Source organism: Oryza glaberrima, chromosome 9 (assembly GCF_000147395.1).
Source record: "Oryza glaberrima chromosome 9, OglaRS2, whole genome shotgun sequence".
Taxonomy (NCBI): Eukaryota; Viridiplantae; Streptophyta; class Magnoliopsida; order Poales; family Poaceae; genus Oryza; species Oryza glaberrima.
In genome coordinates, this window is record NC_068334.1 from 10,589,752 (window position 1) to 10,610,995 (window position 21,244).

The window sequence follows — 21,244 nt, forward strand, 5'->3', positions numbered from 1 at the left end:
GACCGCTCGCCGCACCGCAGTGACAATCACGACGACGGCGCGAACCCGGCCACTAGGGATAAGGCAAAGATGAGCATGATCGACGTGCTGATCCGGGTGGACGCCATCTGCAAGAAGTACGACAAGTACGACGCCGACAAGCACCGCAATGGCGCCGCCGCCGACCCTTTCTCCCGTCTCTACGCCGCCGTCGACGCCGACATCGACGCTGCCATCGAGGTCGATCGATCATCTCCTCGATCGTATCCCCACCACATTTGGTTCTCGGATTCTGAAATGTGAATCGAAATTCCAGAAATCCGAGAGGGCCGCGACGGAGACGAACCGGGCGGCGGCGGCGGCGCTCAACTCCGACGTGCGGCGCACCAAGGCGCGGCTCGCGGAGGAGGTCGTCAAGCTCCGGAAGCTCGCCGCCAAGAAGGTGACTGTAGATGATCAATCGTTCAATATCCCCCATTAATCATTTTCGTCATTAGTCTTCTCCATTGCCCATCTGTCACATGATTTAACGTCAATTTGATCAAATCAAAGAATTGATGGCAATGCTGATGGAAATCCGGCGATGCAGGTGAAAGGGCTCTCGCCGGAGGAGGCGGCGCTGCGGGGCGACCTGGTCTTGGCATTGCCGGATAGGATCCAGTCCATCCCTGACGGTGGCAGCGGCGGCGGCGGCGCGGCGGATCAGAACGGCGGCGGGAATGTCCGGCCGGGGATCAAGTTCGATTCTTCAGGTTTTGTTGTTTTCCTTAAGTTGGTATTTGTCTTCCATCCTTGGTACTAGTAAACAAAGAATCCTCCTATGAATTTGGCAAGAATTTGTTACAAGAACAGTAAATAATGTGACAAGAATTAATGGCACATTAACATGTTCTGAACTGATATATCTTCAGGGTTTGAACTAATTTGTGCTTGTCATGTACTCATATTGTGTTGATGAAATTTAGCTGAAAATTTGGACGAGGCGTACTTCCAAACCACCGAAGAATCGGAGGAGTTCAGAAGAGAGTACGAAATACGGCGAACCAAACAGGTAAGTTTGTGCCTATCCATGGAACCGAATGTTCACTTGATCAAACGCATTTCTCGACTGAATTTGCATATCAAAATAAATCACCTGAAAACACGATTCAGTTTATTCATTTCACTTTTAAAAGAACTTGTGACAGCTGAGCTGAAAATTTTAATGCACAGGATGAAGGGCTGGAGTTCATCTCTGAAGGTTTGGACACACTGAAAAGCCTGGCAGAGGACATGAACGAGGTCAGTATTGTAGCTAATGCATATGATGCTTCTGCATATGGCCCCATTTTTTCTGCATTCTGAGTGATAAAATTAGAGCTGAAATTGTGCATGTAACCCTGCAGGAACTGAACAGGCAGATGCCTATGATGGATGAGATTGACAACAAGGTCAGTTTGCACCATTCACATAGTGTCTCAATCTCTTATGGTTTAAGTTGATGGGAACACATAATTAAGCACAAATTTTGCAGGTGGATAAATCTAATGCAGACCTCAGAAAGACTAATGTCAGGCTAAAAGAAACGGTCAACCAGGTGAGCAATTGATTCTTCTGAACCATAAATAGTTTAACAACAAATCCAATGCTAGTGATCTTAGGTTTGCTGACAAATATGTCATTCCTGCAGTTTCGATCGACCAGGAACTTCATGATTGATCTTATCTTGATTTGCATCATTCTTGGCATTGCTGCCTACCTCTACGAGTAAGTGTTCATCTTTTCATTGATTACTTCGCTTTTGTTCTAGCATGCACATCTGATCTGTTTCAATCTGTTTCTTTTTTTTCTGATGCAGCATACTCAATCAATGAATCTCACTGGTTCCGTCATCACCTGTTCAGGAATAACATGTTCCAAGATTCCAGGAGTAAATGATTAACTTTTAGTATGGCTCTGTGCAAACTACCTCTGTTATATTTGTTAAACAGAGATGGCATTGACCATGTGATTTCAGAAGGTCTGCTAATTTTTAACTAACCACCACTCCAAGTTTCATCCAGTATACAGCAAGCTTTGCAGATGTGCTCTCAAATAAGTTGAAATGTAAGTGCAGGAAAGAAGAGTCACCATACAACAGTAGAATGAAAGAAAATCTCAAGCATGAATTGTGTGGCAAACTGGCAATACGTCATTGATCCATTTTCATAAAACGTACACAGCAATTGCCATCATCATTGTCAACTCATTCATTACCAATACCACCAGCCAGCAAGACAACATAGTTTTGCAAAATAGCAAATCTCATATCGGCAGGTCAGTTCAATCTATTTTCTACTTATGCTTAGATCCCAAAGAACATAAATAACGTATGTTAATACAGGATCACGGGAACAAGCACAGTTTGCGAAACAAGATACTTGGTCAACCAAAATTTAATGGATTGCAGGGCAGCTGAGCACGCATTGATCACCGCATCTTGTAGTGTTGTGTTCTTGACACTTGGCACCTATGCCCACTTAGGGCGTAGTAGAGCTTAATGTCAATATCTCGGGGATTCTTTTTATTCGGTGTAACGGTCATACTGCCTGTGATGGTTTCCCCCTCACAGATGGTCAGTACATCCTCCAGGTACAGAACAGTTTGCTTCCAGTGAGTGGCTTTTGATCTTGGGCCTGCATCAAGTAAATTATACAAGAATTACAACACAGCATGAAGAAAAGAAAATAGATGGGCGTAATTTGTATGGTTAGTTGAGAAGAGAATGAACCTGTTGAGAAGCCCATCATCTTATGGCATTTGGTGAAGGACACATTGAAATAGGCAACAAGAGCATGGATATAGTCATTACGCTCTGCTATTAACTTAAATGGTACTGTAAAGGACGCATCTCCAGGTGTCATTTTGGAAATATCCATTGTCTGAAATAAATATATTGGAAGAAGATTTAGTCTAAAATATCACCTGAACAAATAATTGCTAAGCAAATTTAACTTGTTTCAAAGCGTTGGTACCTTCAGTAACTGGCAGTTAGTGACAATCTGATTTGCATCCACCGTATCTACAAGTGGCTCCATCATTGCCTGTTTCTTGATACAGCGCATATCAAAGCCATACACATTATTCCAAACTGCAAGATATAGAACAATGCCATCAGAAAGAATTCTAATAACCCAGGAAGAAACAAATAACGCACAGAACTTCTGAAGCAAAATGGATTCATGGCTAATAGTCATTTGCCGTTTTCATCATGCACTACATACATTCAATTTTGTCTTCTTTGTATTCTGCATCTTCGATTGCAGTAAGATGCAAAGAAGCTTTGTCAGGTAGGACAACACCACCATCAGCCTGAATGACATTAACATAATATACAAGTTATATATCCCCAAAATTTTAAATATTGTCCATAGAACAAACAAACCAAGTTTAGTTTTCATAGCCTACAAAACTGGCAAACACTATGAACATTAATGGTAAATAAGCACTTACAAGCCATTTATCACGTGCATATAGAACAGTGTTCAGCATATTCTCGAACAGGAGGAAATAGCCCATCCATTCGGAGATTATTACATCTACTTTTGGGACAGGAAGCTCAATTTCTTCCACTTTCCCTTTTATTACCGTTATAACTGTGAAGATAGAAACAATATTAACAACTTCTCAAAGTCAAACAAGCATGATACTGAATGGTCATCATAGATGATAGTAAGATAGAAAGGAAATCACCATTAGAATATCCATTTGTTTTCACAATTTCCTTTGCCATATCTGCCATTTGAGAACACTCAATCTGTAAATGGAAGAACAGGTATATCAAGTTTGAGGAAAAAACAATATTTGATAAGAACAGGTAATGCGAAATAATCCTAACAAACTACTATATATATAACTTGAAATCCTAAACACCATGGGAACTATACAGGACACCAACAGTTTGGATAATCAGCAGCCAAAAAGAACACTCATTTTAAGTTGTTAGCGAAGAGCACAATAACAGTCCAACAGATAAGCTTGTATCAGCTTGCAAAGAGTCGTTAACGTCTGATACATGTGAATAAAATAGTAGCCTTCCTGCTCTTCCCAAATTCTATTTTATTCCATGTAATAGATAGATGGGAGGCAACTACAACATGCCGAACTAGATTCTAAAGTTGTGGCCTCATCAAATAGTGAAGCAGCAAATGGCTAACAGTCTTAGATTAAAGAACAAGAATGGGATCGTAAAAATAGCTTATTTAGTACAACAAAACTATCACAGCATTAAAATGAAAACATAAAAGTATGTTAACAAACTAACCGCATAGACATGCTTAGCCCCTGCTTTTGCACAGAAAAGTGAGAGGATCCCAGTCCCAGCACCAACATCAAGGACTATTTTGTCCTTGAAAAGAAAGCTATTCTGGGTGATAACATTTTGATATGATTTTGTTCGAACCACATCTTTTAGCATTTCCTGCAATCAGCACGATAAAGTAATTGGCATCTCGACAACACTTGGTTTGCACATTTAGATGCATAAATCATATGCCTAAAGTTAATGTGCACAAAAATTCGGATGGAAACTGGTTTCTTGTGAACTGTGGTGGAACAAAGGATGCTGATTTCTTCCAGATTCACTTACTTCATGAATACCTGCAAGACAAGTACACCTCATAAAGTTACTGCGCAAAACAGAGCAGGAGCATTATAAACTGCGCAAGGTAATAAATGCAATGAATACACAATGACTTTAGGCAAAACCGGAGAACACAGTATCAATGAAAATCTCAAGACCTGTATAGATCAAAAGCTAAAATTATTCAGCAGTGCAAAGTGAAAATCTCAAAAGACCAACTGAATCTGAAAAAAATCTATGTTCAATTGCAGTCCTGATAAATCAACAACAGAAGTACAAAACCAACTATAAATACCAATCTGTCATACAACCACCATTGCCAAAAAACAAAAATGAATTGTTACCACCCAACCTGCTACTAAATGAATGATGCGGTGCCTTAACGGCTAACACACAAAAAACCTTCAATCTTTCGCAGCATTACTGTCAAGAACAACCAAAATATAATGTCTCAACCCAAGTAACAACACTACAGATGAATATACGTTATATTTTAGGCCGCACAAATTCGCACCAGATATCGAACCTTCCCACTAACAACTACAACAGCACAATAATCTAAAAACTTCATTGCCCTATTAATTAGCATTATCATCACCCAAAAATAAAAAAATATCTGCGAAACAGTACAGCATCTCCAAGAAACCGGATCGAGCGCGAGCGGTGCCTACCGAAGTGGGAGTAGGAGTCGAAGTAGTAGTCGGCGCTGGTCTTGTCGCTGCCGATCACCTCCTCCCCTCCTCCTTCTTCCCCCTCCGCCCCGGCGGCGGCGGCGGCGGCGGCCGCGGCGGGGTTCTCCTCCATGACCTCGTCGGGGTCCTCGAACCTCAGCCTCGACGCCGTCGCCTCCGCCAGGCCGCCGTTGGCGTCGCTGCCGCTGCCCTTGCGCTGATCCATCGCTGGGACTGGGAGGGATTTGGGGTGATTGGCTGGCGCGCCGCAAAGCAGGGGAAGGAGAAAGCTAGGGTTTTGGAGAGGGAGACGAGGGAGGGAGAGAGGTTTTATAGCATCCGTGGCATAAATATCAAGTCCCTCAATCCACTCCTACTAGGACACAACAATTACCTTGATGTTCATGACTTTAGGTTTGGGGGATTATTTCAGGGTTATTTAATTAAGTTTTAAGTTGAGGTTTTTTTACCGGAAATATTTTAATTTATATTTTTATTGTAAAATTTTCCATTTAAATTCACTCCTACTAGGACACAACAAAAATACCCTGATGTTCATGACTTTAGGTTGGGGGATTATTTCAGGGTTATTTAATTAAGTTTCAATTTGAAGTTTTTTTTACCGGAAATATTTCAATTTATGTTTTTATTGCAAAAGTTTTTTCATTTAAATATTTTGTTTGAAAACAAGAAATAGTTTCCATTTAAGTATTTTTATTGAAATATTTCAATTTATATTTGGACTAGAAAAATGTCTGTGCGTTACGACGGGTGAGCTATTTTAATCTTATTCTATTGTTATAAGGTTTAATTAAGGTGAAATTTACCGTGGGAATTTGTTTGAAATCATGAGCTGTAATTAGATTCCATTTTAGTATTTTTATTGAAATATTTCAATTTATATTTGGATTGGTTTTCTACTAAATTGATGTCCTTAAAGCTTCGTTTTATGAGATTGTCGATTTAATGCCAATGTTATCAAGTAAAGGTAAATAAAAATTCTTGCATTGAGAACATAAAATTTCAAGTTTACAATTTGTAACATATGGATTTAGACTCCTATGCATTTTTTTAATAATGTTGTTCCTCGCAAATTTTATAATATAATAATAACAGTGAACACAAAAATAAATTGTATCGCACTCTAATAAATAAATAAATCATCAACAATACATGAATATCTTAAAAAGGAAATTTGAACCCTAAATATTTCATTTGTAAATTGATTTCTATTCTATTCAAAAGGCCCAGGTTTTCAAAAAAGCAAATATAGAGCTTTCCCCTTCGCCTCCGCGCCGCCGCCGCCTCTGTCCGTTCCGCCGTGGTTTGCGCCGCCCGTCCGCCGCCGCCGGCGGCCGTACGCCGTGTAGCCTACTCGTCGCTGCTCGAGCTGAAAAGCCAGGGTCAGGGAGGGTGGTGCCCACAGCTACGCACAAACAATGGAGGGCAAAGAGACCAAGAACACCGTCGCCGCCGCTGCCTCCTCCCCTCTCTTCTCCTTCTCCAACTCCAACGCTTCCTTCGGCTTCGGCTTCGGCTTCAGCGCGTCATCCGGACCTCCTCCGCCGCCGCCGCCGCCAGCCGTCGAGGTGCTCCTCTCCGAGGTATATCTCGCCCGCTTTCCTTTTTTTTTTTCTTCTTCTTCTTCTTTTGTGGGCTTATCCTACTACGTATTTACCGGGTTACTTTGATGCGAGATTCGGTCGTTTCTTGGTTGAATTGCAGGAATCGCCCGTCGCGGCCGGCGAATTGGAGCCTGTGGTGATTGATGACTCCCTGTCGATTTACAAGGTGCGTCTGCAGAAATGCTTACATTGTGTTTGTGGAAATGCCTCTGTGGCCGCGGCAAGACTCTGCAGTGCTACTGATTCTATTAGGCTGCTAATAGTTATCTAGTATCTTAGAATGATAAATGCAATTATTACTTTACTAACCATACAACTCATGCTGTCGAGAATGTTCTGTTTATCATTGAACATCGCGCATTGGGACTGCTACTGAGTGAGAAAATTATGAGATTATTATAGCTGTCCATAATGTTCAGTATATGCTTCACCAATGGAAACAATAACAGAGGAAACCGGATGTAATCATGTAAACATTGAGGAATATTCTTATCCTCCCTCCCCTCTGCCTAAAACCAAACAAAAATGAAGAACATTTGTTAGCACTGAAATGGTTCTCTCAGCTATTTGTTGAATCCTCCCTTGGTAAGTCATATGCTCAGAGCGCATGGTGACATTCCACACACCCACGTTTGGTGCAAACATAATGTTCACTCGGTCATCGCTGTTCCAATAACTTCTAGGGAACTTACAATAAATTTCTCTAGTTGTTCTGCTGCATGCTACAGGTCATTGTTACATCCTCCCACAAATTCAACTTAATCTATCTTTTTTGCCTTACTGTTTTAGGGGAGAGCAAGTACTTCTGATGTTTTTGGAGTCAAAAACTCTGATTTAGTCCCAGGGAAATATGAAGGTCAGGACTGAATACATTTTGATCCTTGTAACGTATTTCTTACTGTTTGTCTTTGTAAGCTTGGAAATATATGTGTGCACTAGGTGGGTTGAAGCTCTGGGAAGGTTCACTAGACTTGGTGAAGACTTTAAACTCAGACATCAAAGAAGACCGATTGCTTTTAGAAGGCAAACGTGTATTGGAGGTGAGATACTTCACGCCTAAAAATATTTTGAGTAGAACTGTGTTGTGTTTTGATAGTTAAAGTAATAACAAAAGAAATAAGACTTTACAAGAGTCATAACAGAATAAGGTATATCCAGAATGAGTTTTTTCTTTTTGGAAAGCGAGGTATGTCCACAACCACATTGACTCTTTAAGAAAAAGCTTTATCACATTCTATTTTCCACTTGCTTTTTCAACTGTTTATGTTGAAGTCACTAATACCAGGTTTTCGAGGTTCAATCTCTCTCGATAGTTAGTAACAGCCTGTAGTGGAATATCTAAATAATTAAGTCCTTCAGTTTGATACAAGTAGCTGTAATCTCAGAAGATGTACCCAACTTGCTGCTTACAGTTATCCATCTCTGTGATTCTGTAGCTAGGATGTGGACATGGCCTCCCTGGTATCTATGCTATTCTTAAGGTATTTATCTATATTCCCCTGTGAAATTTTGTAAATGACTCCTTAACTCTATTGATTTCTCAAAAGCTAAAACTATCAGGGTGCTGGTCTAGTCCACTTCCAAGATTTCAATGCTGAGGTCCTTAGATGCCTTACCATACCAAATGTAAAGGCTAATCTATTGAAGGAATCATCTGAAGAAAAGTTTACATCTGGTAGTGTTGGTTTCTTTGCTGGTGACTGGAGCGAAATTGACAGTCTGCTTCTTCGTGGAGATGCTGACCTGGATAAATCAACCAACAGTCATGAAAACGATACAGCGTATAATGGCTATGATATCATCCTTATGGCTGAGACTGTCTATGCAGTATCTTCCCTCCCTAATCTCTACAGGCTCATCAAGAAGGTCAGCATCCACAACATTCATTTTGCTGATATTTTTCTTTTCACTTGAATTTTTCATGTTTATTATAGTTTACTTACCAAAAATACTTTGCAGTGCCTGCGCTACCCTGGAGGTATAGTTTACATGGCGGGTAAAAAGCATTACTTCGGAGTAGGTGGTGGCACAAGGCACTTTGTTCGCTTGGTTACAGAAGATGGTAAATTTATTTCTAGTTTTTTAGTCATTGAGTTATTTATCCATGTACCCCCATAATATTACTCCTGATGACATGCTTGTTTGCAAACTTTGAATTAGCAAGATTGGAGCAATACCTACTTTTTATGTTGCATGAATGTTAAACATTTTCCTCTGTGAAACACTAAATGTTATTTCTTTTAAGCTTATATACCAAGATAGCGTCCATTGTATGAGTTATGTTTTTGTTTCTTTAAAGGCAGACATCAGTTGCAGATGTTTTAAATGAATGAATTTAGCACTCTTTTTGAGGATATGTGCATTGAACTATGCATATGCATATGCTTAACATATCACATGCCAAAGCTATAGACTAGCTATTAATGCATTGTGCTAAAATTCAAAATTTTTTTGGATACTTTATGTGTGTATTACAGTTGCATGTCATTTGGTATTTATGCAGATTTTCACTGTTATTTTGTTGTCATTTAGGGGCCATGCAGTCCGACCTACTTGCTGAAGTTGCTGATGGATCATCGAATGTTCGGGAGGTTTGGAAATTATCGTTCAAATAGACTAGTATTCTGCTTGTGATCGTTGAAGAAACCACAAACATGTACTGGCTCCATATTGGTCGAGTGGAAGCCTTAGTTTTGGTGTTTCTTGTTCTATTAATGTACTGGGTCAGTTCTGAGATAATTGCTACCTCTTTTCAGAGGTCTTATATTGAATACAGGAACATCCTTTTACTCTTTGAAAAACTCATCTAAGTAAGTTTTACTGAGATCTTGATAGTTACCACTGGATTGCATCTCTTCCACTTATCCCCTTCTCTATGTCATTATGAGGTTTACATCATCTTCTCTTGTACTCTCATATTTGCTCTGACAAAGCTAACACTTTTTTAATTACTCTTTGCAAAGATTCTGTGTAATTCCAATGGCAGACAGAACTGATTCACTGACAACTGACACAGTGACAAGTCAGCAGATTAAGGAACAAGAAACAAAACTGTACCCCCGAAAACATCACCTTCCTTATTTCCAGATGAAGTCATTCATGCCATGCTGTCATGCAATGCAACCAGGAAATTTCTCCAGTAATTACAAGATGGGGATGTTCTCCGACAAATGATAAGGGAGCAGCTGTGAATGCATGAGGAAGGGACATGGATGTGAAAGGTCAGGGGTAGTCCCATGTGGCATAAGGAATCAAACATTAGAGCAATCCTTGTCCTTTTCTTCATGTTTCATTGTTGCTAATGTTTGTACCACATTGGGGTCATTCCATGTGCACCATACTGTTCATGCCCTCCATATGATCTGCATTCATCTTGCAGTGTTATATATATCTTTGTCTGTTAGCTAAACTCACCTTGAGCTTACAATGATGGGCTTGCAGGAATCCAGCATCGGTGGTCGGACGGCCAGCTTCTTCCACTACCAGAGGCTGGAATGCCGGGATGACGGTGGCCCGCCGCGGCCATCCAGGTGGCGGTGGCTGCCGGCCCTCGACGGTAAGCCGGCAGCCACCCCCTGTCTCTTCCATGTCAAGAAGCTGAAATGGAGCAGGATCACCTCGGTCCTCCTGCCAAGGAAGGTGGTGGCGGAGCTCTCCTCCAAGATCCGCCGTGCCGGGGCGACGACGATGGAGGGCGCCACCGACATCTGCCCGACCATCATCTTCGCGTCGCAGTGGGGGCTTCCGGTGCTCTCCAGGCCATTGCTGGCTGGTAACAAGGCCAGGTATCTTCACCATGGGAAGGGCTTCTGAGGAAGTGAGAAGCTTTGTTTCTGTGCCTCTCCAAGTTTGATCTCTGCTCCTAGTGAGATGTTCTTGTGTGTCAATATGTGATGATTTGTGTCCGGTGAATTACTTAGTTGACCCTGTAGATTCAGTTGTGTGTTCTATTGTTGTATACTTTTGTGTTGGTCTCCCATCGATCAGGATCTGATCTTAGGCACTTTGCTATAGTTGGCCATGATCAGATCTTCCTTTTTTGTGATAATTCAGTATAATCCAAGTTAATGCCGAGTACATACAGGATCAATAATGTTTGATTGTTGCTGTCCTCTGATGCAAATATAAAAAGAAAATATAGGAAGAAAGAATGCAGTGGCTAGAATTAAAAATAAATATCAGATTTATACCATAAATTTAGTTGAATCAAATCCATCAGTAAAGACTGAATAAGTGTGAATATGTACGAACCAATAATCAGCTGATCTTTTTTCCCCTGGCCATTGATCCGGCACTGCTGCTGGCTCGATCCGATCGTACATCGGTGAGCTCAGAACATCTGCGCGACGCTGCTGGGTCACTTGGCTAGTTGGGTTGGAGAGGCACTAGGAGACACTCGTATCATTATTTCATTCATTCACGGAGAGATTGTAGTATAATTTGTGTTCCAGATCTTGGGCCTAGGGAAGGCCCTCTCATATATTATGAATTGATCTGTTTGGTGACGTTAGTGGAAGTCCCATTATTTGCGTTTAATCAGGCTTATCCAGCTGAGCTGATCGTGACTTAGAAAACGTGACAAATCATTACAAACTTAAAATGTGAAATCAGCGGATGGATGATGTGGAATTTAGCCATTTGGTTTCATGCTCTATCAAATTTTAGTAGTACAAGCGAAGCGAAGTGAGTGTAGTTTAACTAATTAGTTTTCTTATGGTGTAACCAATCCAACCGAGTTCAAGTTCTAGATTTCACACTGGTACTTTTATTTATGGCTAATTATTTTTTATTGATAAACGATGTACCCGTCAACAGTAAGATGTTCATGGTGAATTCATTAATCTCAGTATGTCGGTCTAGTTTTCCAGTCTAGAGCGTTTGTGTTTTGTTTCTAAAAAAATTGGTAGTACAAAGTTTGGGAAACTACGAAATTTGGTATAGTAAAGTTGCTATTATATAATACAATGTGTTTGTCATATAGGAGTAGTTGATTGTAATGGTAAGTTTGCCACATATTTGAGTGCGGTATCTAGTACATTTGACACTTTCTCTGTCTATCCCCATTTTCATTTATTTTCCTCTCTTTATTGAATTTCTTTCACCTATACTTTTCTTAAACTTTCACTTAGATCAACTAACCGTCGAGGAACTGACAAAAGGTTCAAAGGTGAGAAGAGATTATATTCTGTAACAATTCCTCACTCCAGTCAAAGTCTCCCATCCACTATTGTCACCACTACCTATATGGCTATATCCTGTCCAATTCTTTCATAGCCCTCTACCTAGATCTTGTGCTCTCAAGCCTATGCTAATGTGACTTCACATTCGCCTCAACGATACACCTTTACGTTTCAAAATATTACATCCCATACTAAATTGGTTTATTCACATTCCATAATCTTAGTTTGTTTTAGGATAGAGAACGTATGTAAAAAGTAACTTAACATATTATTTGTTAAATGTGAAAATTTATCAAAACCAACTTATATTGTTTTGCGATATTTTAACCGATTTTGTTAGTCCAATGTGACAAGTCCTTTTTTAAAATAAAAAGTGTGTCCAGTTTTAGATTAAGTATTGATTTTTTAGACCATTTATTAAATATCACAAGTCTTTGTAGCCCCATTATACACCGTGAGACATGTACGTTTGAATCGACCTTATTAAGCTTAAGGCTATCTTTTACTTTATGACCAACAATAAGGAATATAAAAAAAATCTTCAAATTCTCACTCCTCGCACCACGCTCACCTCTGGCTGTGTTTAGATCCAAACTTCCAACTTTTTCTATCACATCAACCTGTCATACACACACAACTTTTCAGTCACATCGTACCAATTTCAACCCAAACTTCCAACTTTGGAAGGAACTAAACACAGCCTCTGTCCTCAAAATTTTGTCATGATTCTGACCTTACTCAGAGCTGGTGTCAAGGTTACAGGTAAGGTATACCCTCTACCCTTCGACATACATCACATATCGATATGGTATACTTGCGCGCATACGGACGTTTTTGGCATACGTTAAGGGAATTCATCATGGAGTTCACGGATGGAAGGAGTCATACTCGGGCAGAACTGGGTCGTCATTGTACCGTGCCGGGTCCGATATCTCCGAGTCCTACTTGGAGACCAGTCGACTTGCGATATAAAAGGGACCTCCCGGGAGGACCTAAGGCATTGAATCTCATAGCCAAGACAACCACCACAGTCTACGAAGCCGGAGCCTACAGGAGCCAAGTCGCCGGGTGATCTAGTCGAATCAACTCGACTACGATCTCGTCGATATCATCGAGTTCCGCTTTTCCCTTTGTAATATGTGGTTTACATCATATAATCCCATATCAACTGGATTAGGGCTATTACCTATTAAGGGGTCTGAACCAGTATAATCTTTGTTCTCTGTCTGCTTGATGTCGTATTACGTAGATCTTCGTACCAGCGTACCCCAATACCCTCTATATCTAGTCTACGGGTATCCCCCGTCGACAGTGGCGTGCCAGGTAGGGGGACTTTGTGTTCAAGGTTCTACTACTATGACAGCCAGCTTCGTCGACAACAGCGTCAACACCAACCTCAACCAAGGAGTTCCTACTTCAACAATGCTGGTGTGGACTCAAGTCGGCGAAATCGTCTTCCCGGTTTACACCACGGTGCTGATCTCGGCTGGTCCATCAATGACCGGAAGCGAGAACACAATAGCTACAACCCAGGATGACTCCATGTCGAAGGATCCTCCCGCTGAAGTGGAGAACGGAACATCGACAACATCCGAGCCCGAGAAGGATCCTAGTGCGGCCAAACCTTGTCTTTCTGACAAGAATCACGAGGCGATGAGGATGACTTCCGAGGTCAAGGTCCTGGTGTCCTATCCACAAAACCAGAAAACACACCTTGCAAGCCTGCTGGGTTTTTCTCAACGTCCACGCTAAAATTCGTGCCTACAAAGAGCGTGGAATTTAGCATACTTCTTCAACCCGTGATGTCTATTGTCCTATTCACAAGACAAAGAATCACGACCTCTCAAGCTGCAAGGTCTTTCTCAGCGCCATGAAGACGTCACCTCCTAAGGTCCAGTAGTCACAGATCCCCCTCAGGGATGAGGACTAGGAACAAGGAGCGACGTTGATTTCAGATTGATTCCTTGGGGTAATCGACATCAATCCCCACGAACCATCAGTCTTGCACCTGCTCGAAGACTATGGCTCATCATCAACAAGTACGCCGCGCGAGGTATTGGCTATCGACGAGACCGGCACATCAGCGTGCACTAATGCGGAAGCGAAGAATCAAGTGACTACACCGGCCCAGCACATCAGGGCCGTCAACGCAATACTGAGGGAAACCCCTTACGATCCCGTTCTGAATGACGATCTCGCACGATGGACAGAACGGTTACGGGAATCAGTGACCAACCTCAGCAACGCGTTCGAAGAGGCCGCTGCTGCAGCGCACCTAGAACAGCCACCAACTGGCGGTGCTAATGGTGAAAACCCTAAACAGCGGGAATCGCCTCATCGAGCCACCCTTCCACCTCGCGGCACCGGCGATCTCCGCGATCACCTAAATGGCTGCCGAGAGGCGCGACGCGCACGAGACAACGAGAACCGTTCCCGACATCGCGTCTCTTCACGGCGTCACGATAACGAAGAACGAGGAGGCCGTTCGAGCGAAGACCGAGACCGTGATAACCGCCACAACCGCCACGATCACGACGATCGCGAACGGCGGGTGCTGGGCGATACTGGTCGAGGACGTCGCCATAATGACAACGACGATGGAGATCGGCACTGAGACAACAACGGGAGACGACAACAGGATTCTCGATAACCCGGCCGACGTCCTCGTAATCAAACACCGGAACCAAGTGACCCATCATCATCGTAGTCATCTTCCTCATCCTCATCATCAGATAGACATCCACGAAGGACGTACGATCGCCGACAACCCACCACCCCCAGCGCTGGGTGTAGAGCTTTCAGTCGTTCGCTACGTGATGTCCAATGGCCTGAGAGATTCTGACCAGGAGCAATAGAGAAGTACGATGGGAGTACCGACCACAAGAATTCCTTCAGGTTTACTCCACGGTACTCTACGCTGCCGGAGAGGACGACAACGCGTTGGCGAATTACTTGCTAACCGCATTGAAAGGCTCCACGCGTTCATGGCTGATGCATCTCCCCCTACTCGATTTCTTCGTGGGCAGACCTGTGGCAGAAGTTCGTCGCCAACTTCCAAGGAACTTACAAGCGCCACGCGATCGAAGACGACTTACATGCATTGACACAGAACCCGGATGAATCCTTGAGGGATTATGTTCGGCGCTTTAATGAGTGCAGAAATACAATCCCCGAAATCACCGACGCTTCTGTAATCCGCGCCTTCAAGTCCGGTGTCAGAGATTGCTATACTACCCATGAGTTGGCAACGAGGCGTATCACGACTACTCGGAGATTATTCGAAATTGTCGATCGATGCGCTCACGCGGACGACGCACTGAGGCACAAGAACGACAAACCGAAGACCGGAGGAGAGAAGAAACCAGCCAAGGACGCACCTGAGTCAAGCAAGAAGAAGAATCGCAAGAGTGGGAAAAGGAAAGCTGAAGTGGAGGTTCTTGCAACAGAATACGCGGACCCTCCCAAGCGCCCAGACCCATAAGGCAGCGACACAAAGAAAACATGGTGCCCTATACACAAGTCGGACATACACTCTCTAGAAGATTGCCTTGTCTTCAAAAAGTCGCTCGCAAAACACATGGCATTGGAAAAAGGCAAGCGAGTACGCATGGTCGAGAAGGACGCTGAGGCGGCTGCTCAGGAATCGGACTCAGCATTCCCAGACTCTGATCTCCATGTCTCGTACATCTTTGGAGGTTCCACGGCATACTCCTCAAAGCGAGAATACAAGAAAGTGGAACGGGAAGTTTGTTCGACGTGGCAAGGAGCTGTGCCCAAGATGAAGTGGTTTGAGCAGAAGATAGAATTCTCAGAAGAGGACCACCCCAAGACTGCTGTCATCCCAGGGCGATATCCGATCGTGGTCGAACCCACTATTCGGAATATCAAGGTTGCGCAAGTTCTGATCGACGGCGGCAGCTCAATCAACCTTCTCTTCGCCAGCACCTTGGACGCGGTGGGGATCCCAAGAAGCGAGTTGACACCCACCGATCAACCCTTCCATGGAATCACTCCTCAGTCATCGTCCAAACCATTGGGCAAAATTATGTTGCCTGTGACTTTCGGCCAAGCAAATAACTTCCGAACGGAACAGATCACCATTGATGTCGCTGAATTCGATACAGCATACAATGCTATCATTGGGAGAACTGCACTCCCGAAGTTCATGGCCGCATCTCACTACGCATATCAAGTGCTTAAGATGCCGGGACCGAAGGGAACAATCACTATTCAAGAGAATGCTAAGCTTGGTCGAGCACACGCCCAGCCCACCCGCCACAGCTGAGCCACCCAAGAAAGTGAGCAAAACAAACAAGACGCCGAAATCGGACGGCGCAATCAAGATCGTTCCACTCTCTAGTGCCAACCCCGACAAGACCGTTAAGATCGGGGCATCACTAGGTGAGAAATAGGAACTCGCGCTCATCACCTTCTTCCGCGACAATGCTGACGTGTTCGCTTGGCAGCCGTCCGACATGCCGGGGGTACCCAGGGAGGTGATTGAGCACAAACTCATGGTGCGACCCGATGCCAAGCCAGTAAAGCAAAAACTACGGAGATTTGCACCAGATCGAAAACAAGCCATACGAGAAGAGCTTGACAAGCTTCTCAAAGCTGGTTTCATCAGAGAGGTACTCTATCCAGAGTGGCTAGCCAACCCAGTCATGGTGCGGAAGGCCAACGGGAGATGGAGAATGTGTGTTGATTTCACCGACCTCAACAAGGCGTGTCCCAAGGATCACTTCCCTCTTCCTCGAATAGACCAACCGATGGACTCAATAGCCGGTTGTGAGTTGTTGAGCTTTCTCGACGCGTACTCCGGCTACCACCAAATCAGCATGGCGAAAGAGGACGAGGAGAAGACAGCATTCATCATGCCGTTCGGGGTATTCTGCTACGTTAAGATGCCGTTCGGACTAATAACCGCAGGAAACACTTTCCAGCGCACGGTCCAGGGCGTACTCAGCGACCAACTCGGAAACAATGTCGAGGCCTACGTCGACGATATTTTTGTCAAGACCAAGACAAGCGACTCATTGATTGACGATCTACGGGAAATGTTCGACAACCTCCGACGATATCGCCTCATGCTCAATCCAGAGAAGTGCACGTTCGGAGTACCATCGGGCAAGCTGCTCGGTTTCCTCGTCTCTGGCAGAGGAATAGAAGCAAATCCCGAGAAGATCAAGGCAATCGAGAACATGAAGTCGCCTACAAGACTCAAGGAAGTACAGAAGCTAACCGGATGCATGGTGGCACTAAGCAGGTTCGTCGCTAGGATGGGAGAGCGAGGACCACCTTTCTTTGCCCTGCTGAAGAAGCAAGACAAATTTGTATGGACACAGGAAGCCGAAGAGGCATTCATTGCACTCAAGCGCTACCTATCAAATCCACCTGTACTTGTTGCCCCCCAACCTAATGAAGAATTATTTCTTTATATTGCCACCACGCCATATTCCGTTAGTACTGTCATTGTTGTCAAGAGAGAGAAGGTGCAACGACCAGTCTACTATGTCAGCGAAGCTCTCCACGACGCAAAGACAAGATATTCACAGATCCAAAAACTACTCTACGTGGTAATAATGACATCAAGAAAGCTATGCCACTACTTTCAAGCCCACGGGGTCATAGTTCTATCCTTCTTCCCTCTCGGTGAAGTAGTGAGAAACAAAGACGTTGTCGGCCGCATTGCGAAATGGGTAGTCGAGCTAAGCCAATTTGATGTCCGCTTTGTGCCACGAACAGCCATCAAGTCCCAGGTACTTGCCGACTTCGTAGCCGATTGGACTATGCCTGATAATAGGTCAGACAACCAAATCGACAACGAAAAGTGGACAATGGCGTTCGACGGCGCACACAACAGCCAAGGAGTAGGGGCAGCATTCATCTTGACATCACCTTTGGGAGATCAATTCAAGCATGCAATTCACCTCAACTTCAGGGCGACTAATAACACAGCCGAGTACGAAGGACTACTCGCCGGGATAAGAGCTGCAGCTGCACTCGGAGTCAGGCAACTGATCATGAAAGGGGATTCTGAACTAGTCGCAAACCAGGTGCATAAAGATTACAAGTGCTCTAGCCCCGAGTTATCCAAGTATCTCGCAGAAGTCAAGAAGCTGGAAAAAAGGTTCGATGGGATCGAGGTCCGACATGTATACCGCAAGGACAACATCGAACCAGATGATCTAGCACAGCGTGCGTCCAGACGAGAGCCACTCGAACCTGGCACCTTTCTGGACGTCCTAACAAGGCCATTAGTGAAAGACGCAAGCGACGAAGATAGCCCGATCTCCCTCAACAACAGCTCGGGGGCTACAGAGACAGAGCGCGCCGTTGCCGATATCGAGACCACAGATGACTGGCGCACCCCACTCATCAAATTCATACACAGTGAAGAGTTGCCCGAGGACAACGCAGAAGCCGAGAAAATATCCCGTAAAGCAAAAGTCTACTGTATGATCGGTAACGATCTGTACAAGAAGGCACCAAACGGGGTACTCCTAAAATGTGTCTCGTCGGACGACGGCAGACATCTCCTCCTCGACATACACGAAGGGATGTGTAGGTCATATGTCGCCGGTCGGACATTAGTTCTTCTAGCCAACCGCCCTCAAAGACACCTGCGACATGGTTCAGCGGTGTGAAGTCGACATGGTTCGACAGGGCGGCTACAGGTTCCTATTCATGGCAATCGACAAATTCACTAAGTGGATTGAAGCGACACCTACGGGGGAAATCAAGGCCGACAACGCAATCAAATTCATCAAAGGGATATTCTGCAGATTCGGATTGCCCCACCATATTATAACGGACAACGGCTCCCAGTTCATCAATGCCGATTTCCAGGATTACTGCATCAGGCTGGGAGTCAAGATCTGCTTTGCCTCGGTTTCTCACCCTCAGAGCAACGGACAAGTCGAGAGGGCAAACGGCATAGTACTACAGAGAATCAAGACCCGCGTCTACGACAGGCTCATGTCACATGACAAGAAGTGGGTCGAACAACTTCCATCAGTACTATGGGCCGTGCGTACCACACTGACAACGTCTAACAAGGAGACACCCTTCTTCCTCGTGTACGGCTCAGAGGCCATGCTCCCCACCGAGCTACGATATCAAAGCGCACGAGCACAGAAGTACTCCGATGAGAATCAGGAGGAGCAGCGAAACGACGATGTGAATCTACTCGAGGAACATCGCGAACGAGTCGCCGTTCGAGCAGCCAGCTACCAACAGGCCCTTCGCCGCTACCACAAGAAACGCATCCGAGCACGCACACTTTCGATCGGTGACTACGTCCTCCGACGGGTTCAAAGTCAAGCAGAGCGGAACAAGCTCTCACCCAAATGGGAAGGACCGTACACGATCACATAAGTTCTGCGGCCAGGCGCATTCAAAATTGCAAACGGCGATGGTCGAGAGTTGGCTAATTCCTGGAACATTGATCAATTACGTAAATTCTATGTATAAGTCAATAGTATCCATACTTGTAAGACATCTTACAGCTTCAATAAAGCCTATTTTCAGGTACATACTACAATCAAAGTGTTCATTCCCGATGATCCCTTACCCAGATGACACCTAGCGTTGAAACCTATCCTCATGTCCCTTTACACCGTCTTGACAAGGCCTCTGACTAACCTAAGGGAACTTCGGCTGGGGACGCCCAGAGCAGATAAGGCCTTGTCGGATCCTGTAGAGACGAAAGACCATGTAAGATCTGGTCGTGTAAGAGTTCTCGCCGCGCGTATTAACCAAGCTGTGTAAATCGAAAATTAACTTTCCAACTTCACGGCTGGGGGCTAGGATCAGTGCTTGTTCAACCGAGGCAGGTCAAAGGTCCAAGAGCCTTATCTTCCGAGAAGAATTCTCCGATGACAAGGCTGGGGGCTAGGGAGAGTGTATAACTTAAACGACTGATCGAAGTCGCGAAGTGAGAAGACACTCATACACGCTACAACCAGAGTAAGAAAGCTTAGCTAGATAGATCTCTTTTCTATTTCACAAGTACTTCTTACAATTCCATAAAAATCCAAAATTATATTACACTTTTTCCCTAAGACATTTGTCACAGGACACAGAGACTACCAGGAAGGCCAACGCCAGTCCATGGACTGGAAGACCTTCTCCGCCAGTGGCACCATCGACTTCGCCAGGCCATCTATCTCTGTAGGAGTTCTCCGAGAACGAGAAAACCCTTCGTGGAGAAACTCGAGGTGCAGCTGCGGACGATGATCTCGTATGCAAGCCAATACATGCCCCCCAGCATATCGGCTCGATCGACGACACTACTGCTTCAAGGCTTCGTCGACATGCTAGCCGATGCCTTCGAGATGGGCGCAGGCCCCATTCATCCACGAGATGTATCCAGCCGCCGATTCCTCGGGATCCCCATGGGGTACTCGGAGCTCTCTACAGACTCTTCACATAGAGGTGCAGCAACTCTTCAAATATGAGTTGAACCACACCTCGCGACCCCGGAACGTCTCCACGGCCTGGTCCTTCACTTCCAGCATAGTCCTCTCGAGTTCCGCGACATCAAACTTCGTCCTCCAATACTAGATGCGACGATCCGGGTCAGCAAGCGCACTCTCGAGGTCTGCTCAGCATGGAAACGACTAGGTCAAACTACTCTTTTCTCCCGAGAATACAGCAAATCAAGTCGATCTAGACGGAAGAATAAAGGAGATGAAAACAAAAATAACCAACCTAAGGAAGTCGTCGCCAAGCACGCTCCCACAGACGAATTCTGATTTACATCGCCCTGCGGCACATATGGCTTGAACGCAAGTGCCGGAACGATCACTGGCAACTCAGGCTGCCCGCGCTGCTGGACATCCTCGACATCAACATCTCTACAAACGACAACAAAGTACTTAAGATCAAAAGGCTAAAGAAAACTAGGGTGATGACTGCACACACAAAGACAGTCGGAACCAAAGAGAGTGAAAGTGCATCTAGGACTCCTCATTTATTTTGGTGTTAATGACAACACAATTAGAGGGTAACTAATGCTTTTTGTTGAGATGTATGCAAGGATGAAAAAGGACTGGATGTCAACACAATAAGTATTGCGGCATCTTTTGTGATAATTGTCTTCTAATCCATGTATATCTTGTGTTCTTGAGTATTAGGATGCCGTACTATTAAGAGGGATGCCACATGCATATAATTGGTAGAACACTA

At 44.3% G+C, this 21,244-nt stretch overlaps 3 protein-coding genes across 3 annotated transcripts; 2 read left to right on the plus strand and 1 right to left on the minus strand.

Moving 5' to 3' along the window:
• The first annotated feature begins 69 nt into the window (after window positions 1–69).
• Window positions 70–2,011, plus strand: LOC127785388 (syntaxin-72-like). Its single transcript, XM_052312823.1, has 9 exons — window positions 70–219; window positions 296–421; window positions 569–731; window positions 945–1,030; window positions 1,192–1,260; window positions 1,365–1,409; window positions 1,493–1,555; window positions 1,649–1,725; window positions 1,817–2,011. Exons 1-9 carry the CDS (start codon window positions 70–72, stop codon window positions 1,830–1,832), a joined length of 795 nt encoding a protein of 264 aa, XP_052168783.1. The 3' UTR covers window positions 1,833–2,011.
• A 115-nt stretch (window positions 2,012–2,126) lies between these two features.
• On the minus strand, window positions 2,127–5,575 carry LOC127785387 (probable protein arginine N-methyltransferase 1). Its single transcript, XM_052312822.1, has 9 exons — window positions 5,251–5,575; window positions 4,586–4,596; window positions 4,262–4,417; window positions 3,691–3,754; window positions 3,451–3,593; window positions 3,222–3,309; window positions 2,973–3,088; window positions 2,729–2,879; window positions 2,127–2,633 (listed from the first exon to the last, which is right to left on the minus strand). The coding sequence occupies exons 1-9, from the start codon at window positions 5,474–5,476 to the stop codon at window positions 2,428–2,430; spliced, it is 1,161 nt and encodes a 386-aa protein (XP_052168782.1). The 5' UTR covers window positions 5,477–5,575; the 3' UTR covers window positions 2,127–2,427.
• A 931-nt stretch (window positions 5,576–6,506) lies between these two features.
• Window positions 6,507–9,646, plus strand: LOC127785462 (uncharacterized). Its single transcript, XM_052312917.1, has 8 exons — window positions 6,507–6,854; window positions 6,976–7,041; window positions 7,665–7,731; window positions 7,815–7,915; window positions 8,312–8,356; window positions 8,436–8,741; window positions 8,835–8,937; window positions 9,408–9,646. The coding sequence occupies exons 1-8, from the start codon at window positions 6,690–6,692 to the stop codon at window positions 9,488–9,490; spliced, it is 936 nt and encodes a 311-aa protein (XP_052168877.1). The 5' UTR covers window positions 6,507–6,689; the 3' UTR covers window positions 9,491–9,646.
• Window positions 9,647–21,244: the final 11,598 nt, after the last annotated feature.